The sequence below is a fragment of the Bos javanicus genome, chromosome 1 (assembly GCF_032452875.1).
Source record: "Bos javanicus breed banteng chromosome 1, ARS-OSU_banteng_1.0, whole genome shotgun sequence".
Taxonomy (NCBI): Eukaryota; Metazoa; Chordata; class Mammalia; order Artiodactyla; family Bovidae; genus Bos; species Bos javanicus.
In genome coordinates this window covers 4,690,324-4,707,012 of record NC_083868.1, presented here as the reverse complement: position 1 = coordinate 4,707,012, position 16,689 = coordinate 4,690,324, and the positions used below count along the sequence as shown (strand labels likewise).

General features: G+C 44.5%; 1 protein-coding gene across 11 annotated transcripts in view; it reads right to left on the bottom strand.

Annotated features, from left to right (window-relative positions):
- TIAM1 (TIAM Rac1 associated GEF 1) overlaps positions 1–16,689 on the bottom strand; it is a 466,629-nt gene that overhangs the window by 42,580 nt on the left and 407,360 nt on the right. For 10 of the 11 annotated variants that reach the window (XM_061418767.1, XM_061418922.1, XM_061418676.1 and 7 more), the window contains 2 exons: positions 12,546–12,649; positions 289–468 (listed from right to left, as the gene is read on the bottom strand). In XM_061418767.1, the coding sequence (XP_061274751.1) occupies positions 289–468; positions 12,546–12,649 (284 nt within the window). Of the gene's footprint in view, positions 1–288; positions 469–7,497; positions 12,523–12,545; positions 12,650–16,689 lie in introns of those variants that run through there. The other variant, XM_061419171.1, reaches the window with a different exon arrangement.

Here is a 16,689-nt window from a genome sequence, read left to right as displayed (position 1 = left end):
TTTAGAAAGGTTAGAAGATTCACTTAATATTCACCATCATCTCCTTTCGGAGTCAATCAATCAGCTATTTCCATCAATGAATTGCTGTAAGACTAAGCATGCCTCCCTAAAACACAGAAGGAAACTGTAACATTCAGAATCAAGGCCAAGTTCCATAGGAGAGACAAGACACCCTTCATGACCGTGATCTGGCTTTGTCATCAGCCGACATCCGTGTATAAACACCCAGCATGTATCCTTCAAAGTGACGACAGGACGCGCGCAGGAGGGAGAGAGGAGAAGACGCACCTTCACGTAGGTGCGCTCTGTCTCCAGGAGCTCGCAGATGACCTTGCGCAGCTTATCGGCGTCCGTGAGCTGTCTCATGGCGGCCAGCTGAGGCCCAGTGGAGTCCTGGGGGGATGGGCTCGGGTCAGAGGGCTTCATCTCGTGCAGACTGCGGCAGAACGCGGCCACCTGTTCCGTGCTCTTCAGAGCACAGTTGGAAAGGCAAGACAGACGAAGTTATTCCTCACCGAAGAGACTTGCCTGACACCTGTCCTGACGACGTTCAGCCTGGTTAACGAACTGCCACTCATGAATCACAGCACCCATTTCCCCAGATTGCTCCACACATCTGAGCACTCATTGAATGCTCCAAACAACCATAATAACAACTCCTGGCATAGACTGAGTGATCACTGCCTATTAGGCACTGGTTTGATGCATTTAATCTGTTCATGTGATAAGTAAGGGCTGTGATCATACCTACTTAACAGTTGAGACAAGGGAAGTCCAGAGCAGTTAAGTAACTCATCCAAGAATGCACAGCTCAGACCTGAACCAGGCAGCATGACTCAAAGCCTGTGTTCTTAACTACTCTGTAAGAAGCTCAGCAATCAAAGGAAGATACAACCAAAGGCATTTCACCCAAAATACAAGCCTAATTCACTACTGGACTCTCAGTTCAGTGCACCATACATATTTACTTTGCAAAGCTGGAAGATGATTTGATAAGCTTGGCATCTCCCTGTCTCTATTAAAAACTGACATGGAGGCAACTTTCTAGATAACCATAGATACTTGTATTTTTATGTATTTTAAAGTTTCCGTCTCTCCAGCTTCTCCAAGGCAGGAAGATTCCAAGACTAACCCCACTACTACCACCAGCCCCGCCGCCTCCCTACTCCTCCAGCTAAAACTAAGGGGCATTGGGCCCTGAACAAGACCTCAATAGCTCAGTCCCCACCCAATTGTCCAGGATGGGTCAAGCGGAAGTTTGGGATTCTAGAATTCGAAAATTCCAAGTCTCCAAGTTAGGCAAAACAGTTCTTCAAAGCAAGGGCCAAAGACGGAGCACTGAAAACCCCAGGGCATCAGTAGCTCTCCACCTTTCTCCATGGAGGAATCACCTAGGGAGCTCTTAAACCACTCCCAATGCCCAGCACACCCTCCAGATCAATTCAGAGTCTCTGGGGACTTCTCTGGTGGTCCAGGGGTTAAGAATTTCGCCTGCCAAGGCAAGGGACACAGGTTTGTGCCCTGGTCTGGAAAGAGCCCACACTCCATGAGGTGACTAAGCCTGTGTGCTGCGACTACTGAATCCTGAATGCCCTAGAGTCCGTGCTCCACAACCAGAGAAGCCCCTGCAATGAGAAGGCCAAGCACTGCAACCAGAGAGAAGCCACTGCAATGAGAAGGCCAAGCACTGCAACCAGAGAGTAGCCCCTGCTCATCGCAACTAGGGAAAGTCCGTGTGCAGCAGCGAAGACCGAGCGCAGCCAAAAATTTGGTGAAAAATCAGAATTTGCAGGATGGGATGTGCAAGCGTTTGTATCTTTTAAAGCTCTCCATGGTATTACTCTACAGGCTATTATTTTGTAGCACAGAATCTATGGATAGCTTATTAACATTTGTTCAAAATGTACCAGTCTAGAGATGTTTGATGTATATCTCTTTGAAACTGGTGGTTGCCTTCTTGGACTTCTCTTTCCTACTTCTCTTGTCCAGTTTACCCCCAGGAAATACAAAGTGTTTCCAATAGAGCAAATAAAGAATTACTTTTTCTATCACCCGTCTCCTCACTCCTAACAGTGAACATTCTGAGAAGAACATCCTTCCAAAAACAACCATGAGTGCACAGAGCTGAAAGTCATGGTTGGCATTTTGTGGAGAGCACCGGAGCCAAACCAAGTGTATCCCATGGCGGCAACATCACTCATTATCAGAGAAATGCAAATCAAAACCACAATGAGGTACCATCTCACGCTGGTCAGAATGGCTGCTATCCAAAGTCTACAAACAATAAATGCTGGAGAGGGTGTGGAGAAAAAGGAACCCTCTTACACTGTTGGTGGGAATGCAAACTAGTTCAGCCACCATGGAGAACAGTGTGGAGATTCCTTAAAAAACTGGAACTAGAACTGCCATACGACCTAGCAATCCCACTGCTGGGCACACACACAGAGGAAACCAGAATTGAAAGAGATATGTGTACCCCAATGTTCATCGCAGCACTGTTTATAATAGCCAGGACATGGAAGCAACCTAGATGTCCACTGACAGACGAATGGATAAGAAAGCTGTGGTACATATATGCAATTGTTAAACACAGAGAAAGGCTACAGCAGCTAACATTAACCTGCCTTCCCCTCATTAGCATACTGACTTTGCCTCGTTAGCATACTGCCTTCTGCTTATTAGCATAGCCCAACGGGAAGGAAGCCCGAAATAAAGCCAGGACAAGGACATGCGAAATCAGAACCTAACAAGGATGCATTAGTAGCAATGTCATGACAGGAAAGGGGAGAGCCAGGACCTAAATCCACATGATTATTGATCCAAATCTCTTAAGGTTACACAGCTTATTTATTGATAGCACAAACTCTGGTCTTACATGCCAGCATGTATCAGTTACCTGTCAATGGCACTATTAAATGCTTCCTATGGAATCAATGTTTCCAACACTGAATATGCCCCAAAGAATTCTCCCTTTGGTGACTGATGAAAAGCTCATCAAAATGGGCTGAACTCTATGACATGTGAATTATATTCTAAAAAGGCTGTTAAAAAAGACAGACTACTAGTTTTTCATCAAAGCCTATTTCAGTAGAAATAAAGTTTTATCTAGTTATGTTAGGATTTTACAAACTCAATGTCATCATTAAATATTAACCATAAAATATGGATTTGTCTTAATAATTAAAAAGGAACGAGTAGATCCATTTTGACAAAAATGTCCACATCTTTGAGATAATCTTATGGTAACTGTAATAGGCAATTATAATAGGCATTATAACACAGACATTATGGAAGAGGGGAGGGTGTGCCTCACTAAAATGAAAATTCCATGGAAAGAGAATGATCACAGCTGACAGCTTAAGTACCATGCCCTCCAGCTGATCCCAAACTCTCCTGTGTCACTTTGATTTGTCACTCGCCAACACAACAAATGTATAACTGGCACCTTCGCTTACACAATGCTTTTCTAAATATCCCAGCTCTAACAGCAGCTGCCTGCCATTTACATGCAAATTAATATCCTGGCCATTATTCATGATATGTAAATCCATCACCGTATTCCCATCAGAGACACAGTAGACCTTTCTGCAGTTTAATCATTTAGACAAGTCGTCATGCAAAATCCAATGTCCTCATCAATTATACCAAGGATGCCCCAGGCCTTAAGATGCCCCATGCCAAGTTATAACCTGGGGACTCTGACACACATCAAAAACAGGACACTTCCCTTGGTACCCCCAATTCACACCATGCAGACTTGCCATTCTCAGCACTATTTGGTTATAATAACAAAAGGCATGACATGGAGTTTCTGGGTTTTCATCCCCTCCACTTCTTCATAAATACTCGGAGGTTTTCATTTTTAAGAGTGTGAGTTTCAATGAGGGTCATCCAGGTGATGTCTGCTTTTCAGAGAGGAGAACGGCACATTTTGTCCTTGCATCCGAGCTCTGTGGGGCCCCAGGTTGCTTGAATTCCCGTCTCTGCTGCTAGGAGATGGGTCAGCTTGCTTATACCAATATGGGAACTGAGAAGCGGTTTTGCTGGTTGACAGTAGAGCTGACTGAACCCCAGGCTCCCTGGGTCCCAGGTCTGCAGACCCACTGTCAGCAGATCATCGGAAGACACACGTCTCAACATTTAGACCTTCTGTAACCTGGACCCTTGTCTCTATTCACTTCCATCTCCCTTCTCAATCCCATGGTCCATACTCTTATGATAATCTTCTTTTTTTATGCAAGTATAATTGACTTTTTTTATGTGTGTGAAGTTGCTTAGTCGTGTCTGACTCTTTGGGATCCCATGGACTGTAGCCTACCAGGCTCCTCTGTCGATGGGATTCTCCAGGCAAGAATACTGGAGTGGGTTGCCATACCCTCCTTCAGGGAGTCTTCCTGACCCAGGGATCAAACCTGCATCTTGTGGGGCTCCTGCATTGTAGGCAGATTCTTTACCACTGAGCCACCTGGGAATCCCATAGGTCCCCAGGCTATACAATAAATTTTTGCTGTTTATTTTATATTAAAAAAAAGAAAGAGTGTGAGTAGAGTTCCTGACTTGGCCTATGTCACGTTCACCACCTCTAAGGCTTGGTACCCTGATTTAATCAAGCCCATGGGGGGAACTCAGGTCATGTAGGCCAGGTCTTTGGTGCTCTACACCTAGCCATCTCCTACCAACACCACCTCAAACAGCCAGCTTCCTCACCTTCCTCCTGACACACCCCTCCTGAGCCAGATCCTGGGTTATAATAGGAAAGGAAATACCTTTAGCATCCCAGGAGACACCTCCAAATTTCCTTGAGTTCTCTTCTGAGAGTTCAGAGCCTTAGGCGTCCCTTCCTTATAAGACACCTTCTTTCTATGCTAAAACAGATTTACCCAGTGGAGTCTCTGAAGTTGACGGCGGAGGGGAACGGGGACAGTTTCTCCACTGGCAACCCTGTTCTCTGATTCAAGGTATAAACTCTCAGGTTTATCACAAGGAAATGGGTCAACATAGCCATATGACTCCAGGTTATCTAACTAAATAATAAGTTTAATAAAGTAAACTTAAATAAGAACACATAGACTAACCAGCTATACGGTACATATGGGCTCCCCAGGTGGCACTAGTGAGATATTGCCAAGGGGTGTTATTTATAATGCTCTTAGTGAAAGTTTTGCTTGGAAACAATTATTTTCAAAGGATGTCATCAAGTTTGAGAACTCTGTTTCACAAAATATTACCCATCCCCAAAAAAATCCTTAGAAGGAAGTATGAAATGCAGGTTGTCTTTGAAAGTGAAAGTTGCTCAGTCATGTCCGACTCTTTGCAACAGTCTATGGAATTCTCCAGGCCAAAATACTGGAGTGGGTAGCCCTTCCCTTCTCCAGGGGATCTCCCCAACCCAGAGACTGAACCCAGGTCTCCCACATTTACCAGCTGAGCCACCAGGGAGGCCCAAGAATACTGGAGAGGGTAGCCTATCCCTTCCCTTCTCCAGCAGATCTTCCCGACCCAGGAATCAAACCGGGTTCTCCCCTATTGCAGGTCATCTTTAGAATACCTCTAATCTAGGGATTTTCCACGTGGTAGCCCAGTTCTTAAGTCTCCCTGTCCCCACACTGGGGTCAAACTTCTTTGCATCAAACTCTGATAGGACCTTCTCCAGAAGGTAGCTCAGCCAGGACACAGGAGGCAGGAGGAGTCGAATGCGGTGCTTTCCCTGCTCGATTGCTAAGTGCCACACGGCATCTTGATCATTTACACATCAAGCACTACAGCCCAGAAAGAGAGCTGCCCTGAGAGGTCCTCAACACACCCCTAAAGTCCAAGTTTCCCAGAACTGGTGCAAGTAGTGAAAGGACTGCTGGAAAGGAGAAGACAGACACGGTTTCTCTGAATCCAAACGTCTCTCCCCTGCTTGAGGACTGCCATCAGGCATCTTAGAAATGGAAAGCTCTTATGGGCATTTCCAAGCTGCCCGTTTAAACCTGTTAAAGGGTGGCAGAGCCATTCCCACCGTCAGGACGAAGAATTATCCACCCAAGATACGAAGATGAACAGGACAATGGCAGGAAGAAATGGGCTACTTTCCTGACTTCTGCCTGAAGTGCAGTGTTTATAATATCGCTTTCTTCCTGCGGGAGATGAAAAGAAAGTACAAAAAGAGGGGGTAGGCTTTTAAGTGCACACTATCAACTCGGGCTACCCAGCTGTTAAAGCTCTTCCTGTTATGCAACCACTGAAGGCAATTTCTATCTCAGGATGAGTTCAGAGTTCTAAAACTGTCCTTTGAGTCCGCCTGATTTAACACCCCCCACAGGTTTAAAAGGGGCCAGGGTGGCCTAAAATCTTGCAGCCTTTATTTAAGCTTTCGTGACAAACACACACCAAAGCAACATACTCCGTCATTTCAGAGACCATCATATACAACGATAGTCCCTGGAGTTCTCTGTTACCTCTTCCGTCTCCTTTTGAACAAACTCTGAAGGAGAAAAATTCAAGAAGGTGAAGGCTTATTTGAGTAAAACAGCTGTACTCACTGTCCAAGTTCATATTTCATTACATGACACAAAATCTAACCGTCAGTAGGCTCTGGTATGAATAGTAAACTATTCCTCCCCATTAACGCACCAAAAATATTTATTAAAGAGGTAAGAAAGGGTGGGATAAATTGGGAGACTGGGATTGGCATATATACACTGCTATGCATAAAAGAGATAACTAATGAGACCCTACTATATTACACAGGAAACTCTACTCTGTGCTGTCTTGACCTAAATGGAAGGAAATCTAAAAAGGAGGGTGGATATATATGTGTGTGTGTGTGTGTGTGTGTGTGTGTGTGTGTGTGTATAAAACTGATTCACTTTCCTATACAACAGAACTAACATAACACTGTAAATGTATAACATTGTAATACTCCAATATAAATTATATTTAGAAAAGAAAGTGGCAACAATTACCATAGGAATTGGCATATACAATATAGGTCAATTGATGTTAAATCATTAACACATACCCTGAGCCAACACTAATAAATCCACCTCCTTCTCAAGTAAGTAGAAATAGTCAAAATCACTTAAAATTTTATAGGAGACAAACTGAACATCCATCTTCCAGAAACGCTTGCTGAATACTTAGGCTAACTTATGGGGGGCAAGAGGGGGAAAGGGAGACAAATATCTTCAAACTCTCAACATCCAAAAGAAAGAGGGAGCAATTCAGATAATTACGAATAATAACAATCCATCTTTCCATCATTTAAAAATGAAAAACCAGACACACGTAAAGATTCCAGGCAAACTTGACTTCACACCAACTACTGATGCCCCACCCCCATGCTAAAATAAGATAATTCTCTCTCAACAAAGGGATCTAAAGGGCAGAAGGATGAAGGATGCAGACACAGGACAAGCGTATCACCATCATTTGAACTGGGAAACAGACCGGCTAGAAAGTCGTAACATAAACAAAGGCTGGCAAGAAAGCCAGAATTCAAACAGTGCTCACCAGATGAAGCGTCCGGTATACAGAATCGCTGGACTTGCCATTGTTTTCAATCCTGGGCTTGCGCTTTATTTTCCACAATGCAGACATCATCAGGAAGGTATTCTCATGATAATTCTACCTCCTGACACGTTCAGCACAGAGATAGGAGTTTCTTAAACACTCGGAGAGTACCGAGTGCCTTCGGGCTCCCGAGCAAGCATCCTTCATCCAGACAGCCCATGCCGGCTCTGCCACGAGGACCTACCTACAGCTGCATCTCTTTACAGAGGACAGCAGCAGCACGATCCCAGCAGCAGCTCCCGCTGCCCAGCAGTGCCCTCTGGGAGGGTGGCAAAGGCTACCCAATGGACAAGAAAGCTTTGATTTCACCTGGCTAAACAGCAGAAGTTCCAGAAATGGAGAGCCAAGCAGCGAGAAAACAATGCAAAAAAAAAAAAAAAGCCTCTCTGGCATGTGAGCATCTCTACTCTGCGGACTGAGATCAGCTGATTGGCCAGCAGCCTGCACTGCACAGGAATACTAAACCCGCCCGGTTCAAACAACTTCGAAGACACCCCTCGAAGAGTCAAGTCAGGAGCAGGCACTAAAAACCCAATTTATTATTTAAAAAAAAACAAAATTTGATGTTTTCACGTTTTCCCTGAACGCTTTGTTACAAAAGCAAACATTTCCAAGACAATCACACTGTGAGTTAAAAAGATAAAAGAAGGCTTTCCCATCGGAAATGCTCTGAAAATGAATGACTCTCATACATCAGCTACTATGGGGAAAACAAAATCACAGCTGCCAGGGGTCTGGAATGCAGGACAGGACTGCCCGGAGCTAATTAGCATTCATTTCAAGGGACAAGAGTTTTTTATTAGAAGCAGGGAAACAAGTCGGGGGCAGAGGTGGTGGTGAGGAGGTCCTTTGAGGTTGTCACCCATAGTCACAAAAGCAAGCAGGCGGCTTACAGAGAGAAAGGCCGCCAGGCTGCCCCTGCAGTGTGAAAGTCCCACCCCCTTCCCCATGGACGTGACATTCCCCTGTCACCACCGCTCAGCAACAAAACTCACAATTATCTATTTGCTCAACCCCAAAAGACCACACATAGCAAGAACTGCAATCAGAAAAATTTGTAAAAACAAAACTCCAACATGCATTCTCCTTATCCTGCCCACTGTTTCATGAAGACAATTCACTTAGGAAGAGCAGCAACAACATTAAACAAAAACCAACAGTCTTCATGCATTCAGCCAGAATTTTTAAAACATGATTACTTGTTTCATTTCACTTGTTTGTTTGTTTGTTTCTCTTTACTTTTATATTCTACACCTAGTCTGGAGCATTCAAATTAAGGTGAAATTGTCCTTCCACTATTAGGCAGCTTACAACTTAAATTTTGATGCTTTTGAATTGTGGTGTTGGAGAAGACTTTTGAGAGTCCCGTGGACTGCAAGGAGATCAAACTAGTCAATCCTAAGGAAATCACCCCAAAATATTCATTGGAAGGATGATGCTGAAGCTGAAGCTCCAATACTTTGGCCACCTGATACAAAGAGCCGACTCACTGGAAAAGACCCTGATGCTGGGAAAGATTGAGGGCGGGAGGAGAAGGGGACGATAGAGGATGAGCTGGTTGGATGGCATCACCAACTTAATGGACATGAATCTGAGCAAACTCCGGGAGACATTGAAAGGGAGGGGATCCTGGCATGATGCAGTCCATGGGGTCACAAAGAGTCAGACACGACTGAGCGACTGAACAACAACAACTTAAAAATGAATGTTTGCTTTTTTCTCAAGAAAAATCACACAATGATATAGGAGCTATATTAAAAGAATACCTTAATCAAGAAACTTAAAATATACACTTGCTGTTACTTTAAATTATGACAAAAGATACTCACAAAGCTTAATAAGCATTAGAAAAATACTTAAGTGGCTAATGAGTATATAGTTGACTCTTGAACAACTGAGGGGTTAGAGGTGCCAAACATCTTCAAAATCAAAAATCTACATGTAACTTACATTTCCCATCACCCCCATAAACATAGTTCTTACATATCCACGTTTTTCTTCCACATCCATGGTTCTGCATCTGTAGATCAAACCCAGATTGGCTATGGACTATTGGAAAAATATCCACCTATAAACAGACTCTCCCAATTCAACCCCATGTTGTTCAAAGTTCAACTGTATCTAAACTGGCCTATTAATTAATTAATTACTTCAGTCATTAACTACTTCCTTCATTTTTTGAAACCTGGTATTTACTACCAGACCATACCCATCTGGCCAGGAGGTCATTTTAGCAAAGCAGTAAAGAACACAGAGCCATGTTTTGCCCTCTCAGAGCTGTGTGACCTTCAGTAAGTTGCTTAACCTCTCTGTTCCAAAATCATCATCTATAAAATAGAGGGAATAACAGTATCTGTTTCCCAGGGGTATTTTGAGGATGAGACTGGTTAATACTAGAATAACACCCAATATATACAAGATACTATAGACGGTAGAGAATCTGCCCACAATGCAGGAGACCTGGATTCAACTCCTCGGTCGGGAAGATTCCCTGGAGAAGGGAATGGCAACCCACTTCAGTATTCTTGCCTGGAGAATCCCATGGACAGAGGAGCCTGGCGGGCTACAGTCCACAGGGTCGCAAAGAGTCAGGCACAACTGAACAACTAACACCAGCACACGTAAGTATTGTGTGTTAGCCACTCAGCTGTGTCTGACCCTTTGTGACCCCATGGATTAGCTCTCATTTATTACTAATAACAGAACTGTTCAAACAAAGATAAAATCTGAAATCAACTCCACACTAGGAAGCAGTGCTTTCAAGTAGAGAATCATGGTGCTTCCTACATCCAACCTGGAAAAAAGGACTATGATCCTAACCTCTGGTGTCACTGAGGCCACTGTATGTTCTTTAAAAATGCTCAGATCATCACCCAAACTTGTCAATACCTTTGCAGAAATTCTCTTTTATGAGCGCCGTCTGCGCCTTTCCACAGTGAACTCCAGGAATAGCATCTCCTGCCGCTTTGTTTGACCCTGTCTGCTCCAGGCACGTTCCAGGGCTTTGCTCTCAGGAGAAAGAGCCGTGAAACCAGAGAGGCACCTGGGATGAGGCGACAGAACCCTGGGCCTCTTCCTTCCTCCCTGTTGCCAGGACCTCATATTACAGAGGGCCCTGCTAAGGCCTCCGTGACTCACTGCATTTAAAGCGGAAACAGTCCCTTAAAATCCACAAAGGCAGGGGAACACTGGGCTACTGGAGCGAGGTAAAAGGGATCCAAGTTTAAAAGTGTTAAAAAATGAATGTCTTAGATACTGTATTCCCAAATCAAATTAGAGACTGAAAATAACACGTTTAGCTTAATAACACAATGATTTAATAAAGAGCCTTCAAAATACCTTATATTGCATGGAAATATCTATTTCTCTCAAGGGCCATCACCCTCCCCCACCTTCCCAAGAAAGTAGGTAAAAGGCCACATAAATAAAAAGGAACTATAAACAAGCCTTTGTCTGTGTTTTTGGCTTTAAATGAAACATATATTTCCGTTTACTGGCTTTTAAATTAATAACTGACCACATAAAAGCTTTCAGTCTGTAAATATTAAATTTATAAATGTTACAATTACTTTCAAATACTAAAATTTACAGTGTTCAACTTAAGACACTGAGAATGATGATCCTATGAGGCAAAAGAGAAACATACGGGTAAAAAAAAGATATTGAAGAGAGTCAAACACAGGCACTCAAGAAAGTCCTACATATGGATGTGGGACTTATGTATACCTATGGGGACATATGTATACCAAGAAAATTCTGTAAAGCAATTATCCTTCAATTAAAAAATAAATAAATTTTTTTAAAAAAGAAAGTCCTACAAAGATATATGAAGACAAAAAGAGACACAAACACATGCACATAGAAATGCAGGTTTTTAAAACAATCTTTTCCTATTAAGTCTAATTCCATTAACAGTGCACTTCCCTGGTGGCTCAGATGGTAAAGCATCTGCCTGCAATGCGGGAGACCCAGGTTCAATCCCTGGGTCGGGAAGATCCCCTGGAGAAGGCAATGGCACCCCACTCCAGTACTCTTGCCTGGAAAATCTCATGGACAGAGGAGCCTGGTAGGCTGCAGTCCATGGGGTCGCTAAGAGTCAAGGACGACTGAGCGACTTCCCTTTTCCATTAACAGTATCAGTTATATTTTTTGACCCACTGCATCATCCAATCACTGGACAAGGGCAAGAAGCACCCTGATATTGTAGATGAGAAAACAAAAGTATAATTTAAAGTTATATGATTTGTTCAGGTTAAATGACTGGTAAACGTCAAGCAATATTGATAAGCAAGGGAACCAACATAAATATGTCAACTACATTCTCAAAAAAAAGATGAATAAATACAGACATAATCACACATGCTTTTTGCTGCAGAGGCATCTTTCGGCTACAGGTAATAGAGGTTTTAAATTGGGACCCTGTGATGAAAAGAGGTTACTGACACATGGAACACTTTAGGAAGTGGAAATAAAGCATGATGAATTATGGAAAACAAACTCATAACAGCACCCAAGAGTCAGAATAAGAACATCGTCACAGCGCTCAAGCAGCTGAGCACGCTGTATTTGGATGGACAGATCGATGGTCTCTTTCCCTTTAATGTAAAAGATGTTCGCTCTTCACAAGAACTAAACAGAGATCATGCAAATGCGGTTCCTTATAGAAACCGTGAGTAGCAGGAAAGTATACCTGACCCAGTTACACTCATGATGCCTTTTCCTCATACAGAAAGGGAGGACATAAGAAGGAAACAGGATGGACACAGACTTTAGTTCATTAAGAGTGAGCTCTGGCTTATATTGTCACATCTGGGTTTGTTCTCACGGCTATCATTAGGATGCCATATCCTATTTAGTGACCTCTCAGAAGTAGAAACACTTCCGTCCCGTGGAGGGGCCTTCCCACCACACACAGCTGCAGAGGTGACGTGTCAGCTGTGATTCTTTGGTGGTTCGAGACATGGGATGTGAAAATGGAAATCTCTCACCTTGCTGCTGTGATCAGTATCATCTGAGGATTCCAAGTCCGGCCCTTCCACCTCCTCCGGAGCAGCCTCAGCACTGCTGCCCTGCTCGCTGCAGAGGCTGTGGCCTGCAAGATGAAATCACACACGGGTCAGCACATACAGCCACCGCCACAAGGGCGAGGGAGCATGGCGTCAAGCTCACGTGCGCTCAGTCATTCCCACTCTTTGCGACCCCACGGACTGCAGCTCGCCAGGCTCCTCTGTCCATGGGATTTCCCAGGCAAGACTATGGGAGCAGGTTGCCATTTGCTGCTCCAGGGGATCTTCTGGACCCATGGATGGAACCCGCATCTCCCTGGCACCAAGCCAACTGGATAGCCTCAAGCCTATGATGTGTCCATATATTGTTAAACCCTCCAAGTATGGGCGCCACGACCCTGGTTCAATACATGCTAGTTTAGCTGTCTTTATCATTACCACTATTATTATCACTTTATAATACGTTTTTACTATTTATAATATATATTTTATAATACACAATATTTGCTATGGACTGAATGTTTATCAGCCCTGAATATTCATTGGAAGGACTAATGCTGAAGCTGAAACTCCAGTACTTTGGCCACCTAATGCAAGGAACTGACTCATTAGAAAAGATCCTGATGCTGGGAAAGATTGAAGGCGGAAAGAGAAGGGGATGACAAAGGATGAGATGGCTGGATGCCATCATCGACTCAATGCACATGAGTTTGGGTAAACTCTGGGAGTTGGTGATGGACAGGGAGGCCTGGCGTGCTGCAGTTCATGGGGTCACAAAGAGTCAGACATGACTGAGCAACTGAATTGAACTGAACTGAATGTTTACCGCTCCCCCCCAACCCCCGCCAAATTCATATGTAAAGCCCTAACCCCCAGTGGGGTATTAGAGATGAGGCATTTGGGAGCTAAGGAGGCTTAGAGGAGGTCTTGAGAGTGGACCTCCATGATGGGATTAGTGTCATTAGTGTCACTGGAAGAGAAACCAGAACTCCCCTCCTCTCCTGTGAGGTCACTGAAAACAGCACCTGCAAGCCAGGAAGGGAGCCCTCAACAACAAGCCTGGCCTTGGACTTCCCAGCTCCAAAACTAGGAGAAATAAATGTCTGTTGGTTAAGTCACTCAGTCCAAGGTGTCTGTCACCACAGGCCCAGCTAATACAATAATTTATGATATATACGCATGCGTGGTAAGCTGCTTCAGTCGTGTCCGACTCTGCGACCCTATGGACTGTAGCCCATGAGGGTCCTCTGTCCATGCGATTCGCCAGGTAAGAATACTGGAGTGGGTTGCCATGCCCTCCTCCAGGGCATCTTCCTAAACCCAGGGACAGAACCCACGTCTCCTGGAGCTCCTGCATTGCAGACGGGTTCTTTACCACTCAGCCACCGGGGAAGCCCATAATACATATAATAAAACTTAAATAAAATTAAATTAGGAGATTCGATTGATTTATAATCAACAAATTAATTGTTGGATCAATTAATTGCTAGGACAACTGAATAAAGCATTTTGAGAAGAACGTTTTAAAAATAACTGTTTTGGGGCATCCCTGGTGGTTGAGTGGTTAAGAATCCGCCTGCCAATGCAGGAGATACAGGTTCAGTTCCTGGGCTGGGAGCGTCCCACATGCTGTGGAGCAACTAAGGCATGTGCCACAACTGCAGACCCTGCGCTCTAGAGTCTGAGAGTGGCAACTACTGAGCCCTCGTGTCATAACTAATGAAGCCTGCTCGCCCTAGAGCCCATGTCCTGCAACTAGAGAAGCCACCTCAATGAGAAGCCTGTGCCCTGCAATGAAGAGTAGCCCCCATGGACTGCAACTACAGAAAAGCCCATACAGCAACGAAGACCCAACACAGCCAAAAATGAATAAATACGATTATTTAAAAAACACGAATAACTGCTTCATAGACATCATCTGGCAAACTTCAAACATCTTATAACACCCACTCTTTCCACCATATTCCATGCAGAAGTGCAGGCAACTTTCTTTCCTATTTTACCAAGTCCTGACTCCAGTATTCTTGCCTGGAGAATCCCACAGACAGAGGAGCCTGGCGGGCTCCAGTCTATGGGGTCGAACACGACTTAGTGACTAAAGGGTTGACTACAATGCTTGGCTACGGTAAGCCCTGTGCTGGGGAAGAGAACATTAAGATCACTTTCCTCTGGGAGGCTTCTCAAATTTAAAAAGCATCTGAGCTGCCTGGGGATTTCTGTCATGCAGATTCAAACAGAATAGGGTCAGAACTATGATTCTGCATTTCTTACATACTCCATGATACCAATCAACACTGCAGGTCCATGGACCAGACCAGGAGCAACAAGTCTCTCGGATATTTACAAACCTCTAGCTAGTCTGATAAGAAATTGGTTTGATGACTATTAGAATATTCCAGGCACTAGGTCAGGGACTACAGCACCATACTGTAACCAGATAAGAGAAAAGGAAAGAAAGAGAAGAAACATGGGTAGAAGGAGCCACTTTCTGACTCCTGGGATGAAAGCATCAGTCTGAAAAGAGGCTACCTTACTCCAGTGACCCCATCACAGTCATGAGCCTGTGTTTGGCATCACATTCAGATCAGATTCCAGGTTGACTGGGAAACTAAGGGAAGAAGCCAAGCCCTGAGCAAACCTTGCTCCAGAACTGCATCCTGTGGTCCCTTCCCTTCCTCTGGAAGGGAGCACCAAGGAAGCGAAGCTTGCATGGTTTGTAAGTTTCTGTCTGTGCCCACCCTTCCTGCACCTTTGCTCTGGCTCTGCAATTTTCCTGCACTTCTTTTAATTACTAACTCACTATAAATTCCATGGACAGAGGAGCAAGGGGGCTACAGTCCATTGGATTGCAAGAATTGAACACGACTTAGCAACTAAACCACCACCACTCAATAATATGGTGGAAGCTGCCAAAGAAAGTTCAGTTAACTTGGGGGACATCAACTATGTCATACCGTCACCGCCAGAGGGGGGCAAAATAGTGATTGAATACTTGAAATGCGGGCAATGATCTAGATGCTGGGGCTAGAGAGGAGGAGAAGATTTGAACAGCATTAAGCTCTGAAATGGCAGGAACCATGGCTCCCTCAGCAGTAGGCTGACAGCCAGGCTGTAAGACACACGAGGTCACCTTCATGCTGCAGTCTGCACAATGGTAACCCCCATTCTGTACAGCCAGATGCCGTGACCCTGCATATCCCCGCTGCACATTATAATGCCTGGGGTCAGAGGATGCTCACAAAACAGTGGGAAAACGAATGAAAGGATTTCCATTGCTAACACAGGCCAGGTATCCTGAAAAGGAAGCAACCCCCCACCCTAATTCTACAAAAACACTTACAAATGCTAAGTAAAATAGAACAGAATCCTTTTTATTTCATTTTTATTATTATTATTTTCTGCTCATACTGCACAGCATGTGGGCAGTTCCCCAACCAGGGATCGAACCTCTGCTCCCTGAAGTGGAAGCAGGGAACAGTAACTACTGGACCACCAGGGAAGGCCCCCTGAATCCTTTTTAAACGTAAAGCTGAGCTCTAAGAAACCCCAGAGTCCAAAATGAAGACAAAGGAAGCTGGAGCAATGGGCCCGTCCCAAAGCCATGGCAGGGCTAGATAACTCACCATCTACCTCCAAACTCCATATCTACCTCCAGCGCAGTGTTTCCTAAAGGGGGTGGGATGCTGTTGGTGTCAGGAGGGGACAACGTTTGGGAAGAAAACTACACGTGGCAGGTACACAGGGCACTAACCTCCCTGGGCCTGGGCACGGAACACCGTCTGCATTCCCCAGTCACTGTCACAATCAAAAAGACACGCGAACACAGCCCACCAGCAGAATCAGTGCTACCTGGGAACACAGCCCTGGAGGCCTTGGCTTTAACTGAAGTCAGAAGACAGAAAACAGGTGTTGGTCAGTACAAGTCAGGGAGTTACAACCAAATCTCCCACGTTCATACGGTTCTCTTGAAGGACTATACGCTCACCCTGAAAAGACAGAAAAAGACTTTTTTCTTTTTTTAAAGTACTGTGTACTCCATTGGAAGGAGTGATGCCGAAGCTCCAATACTTTGGCCACCTGATGTGAAAAGCCGACTCACTGGAAGAGACCCTGATGCTGGCAAGAC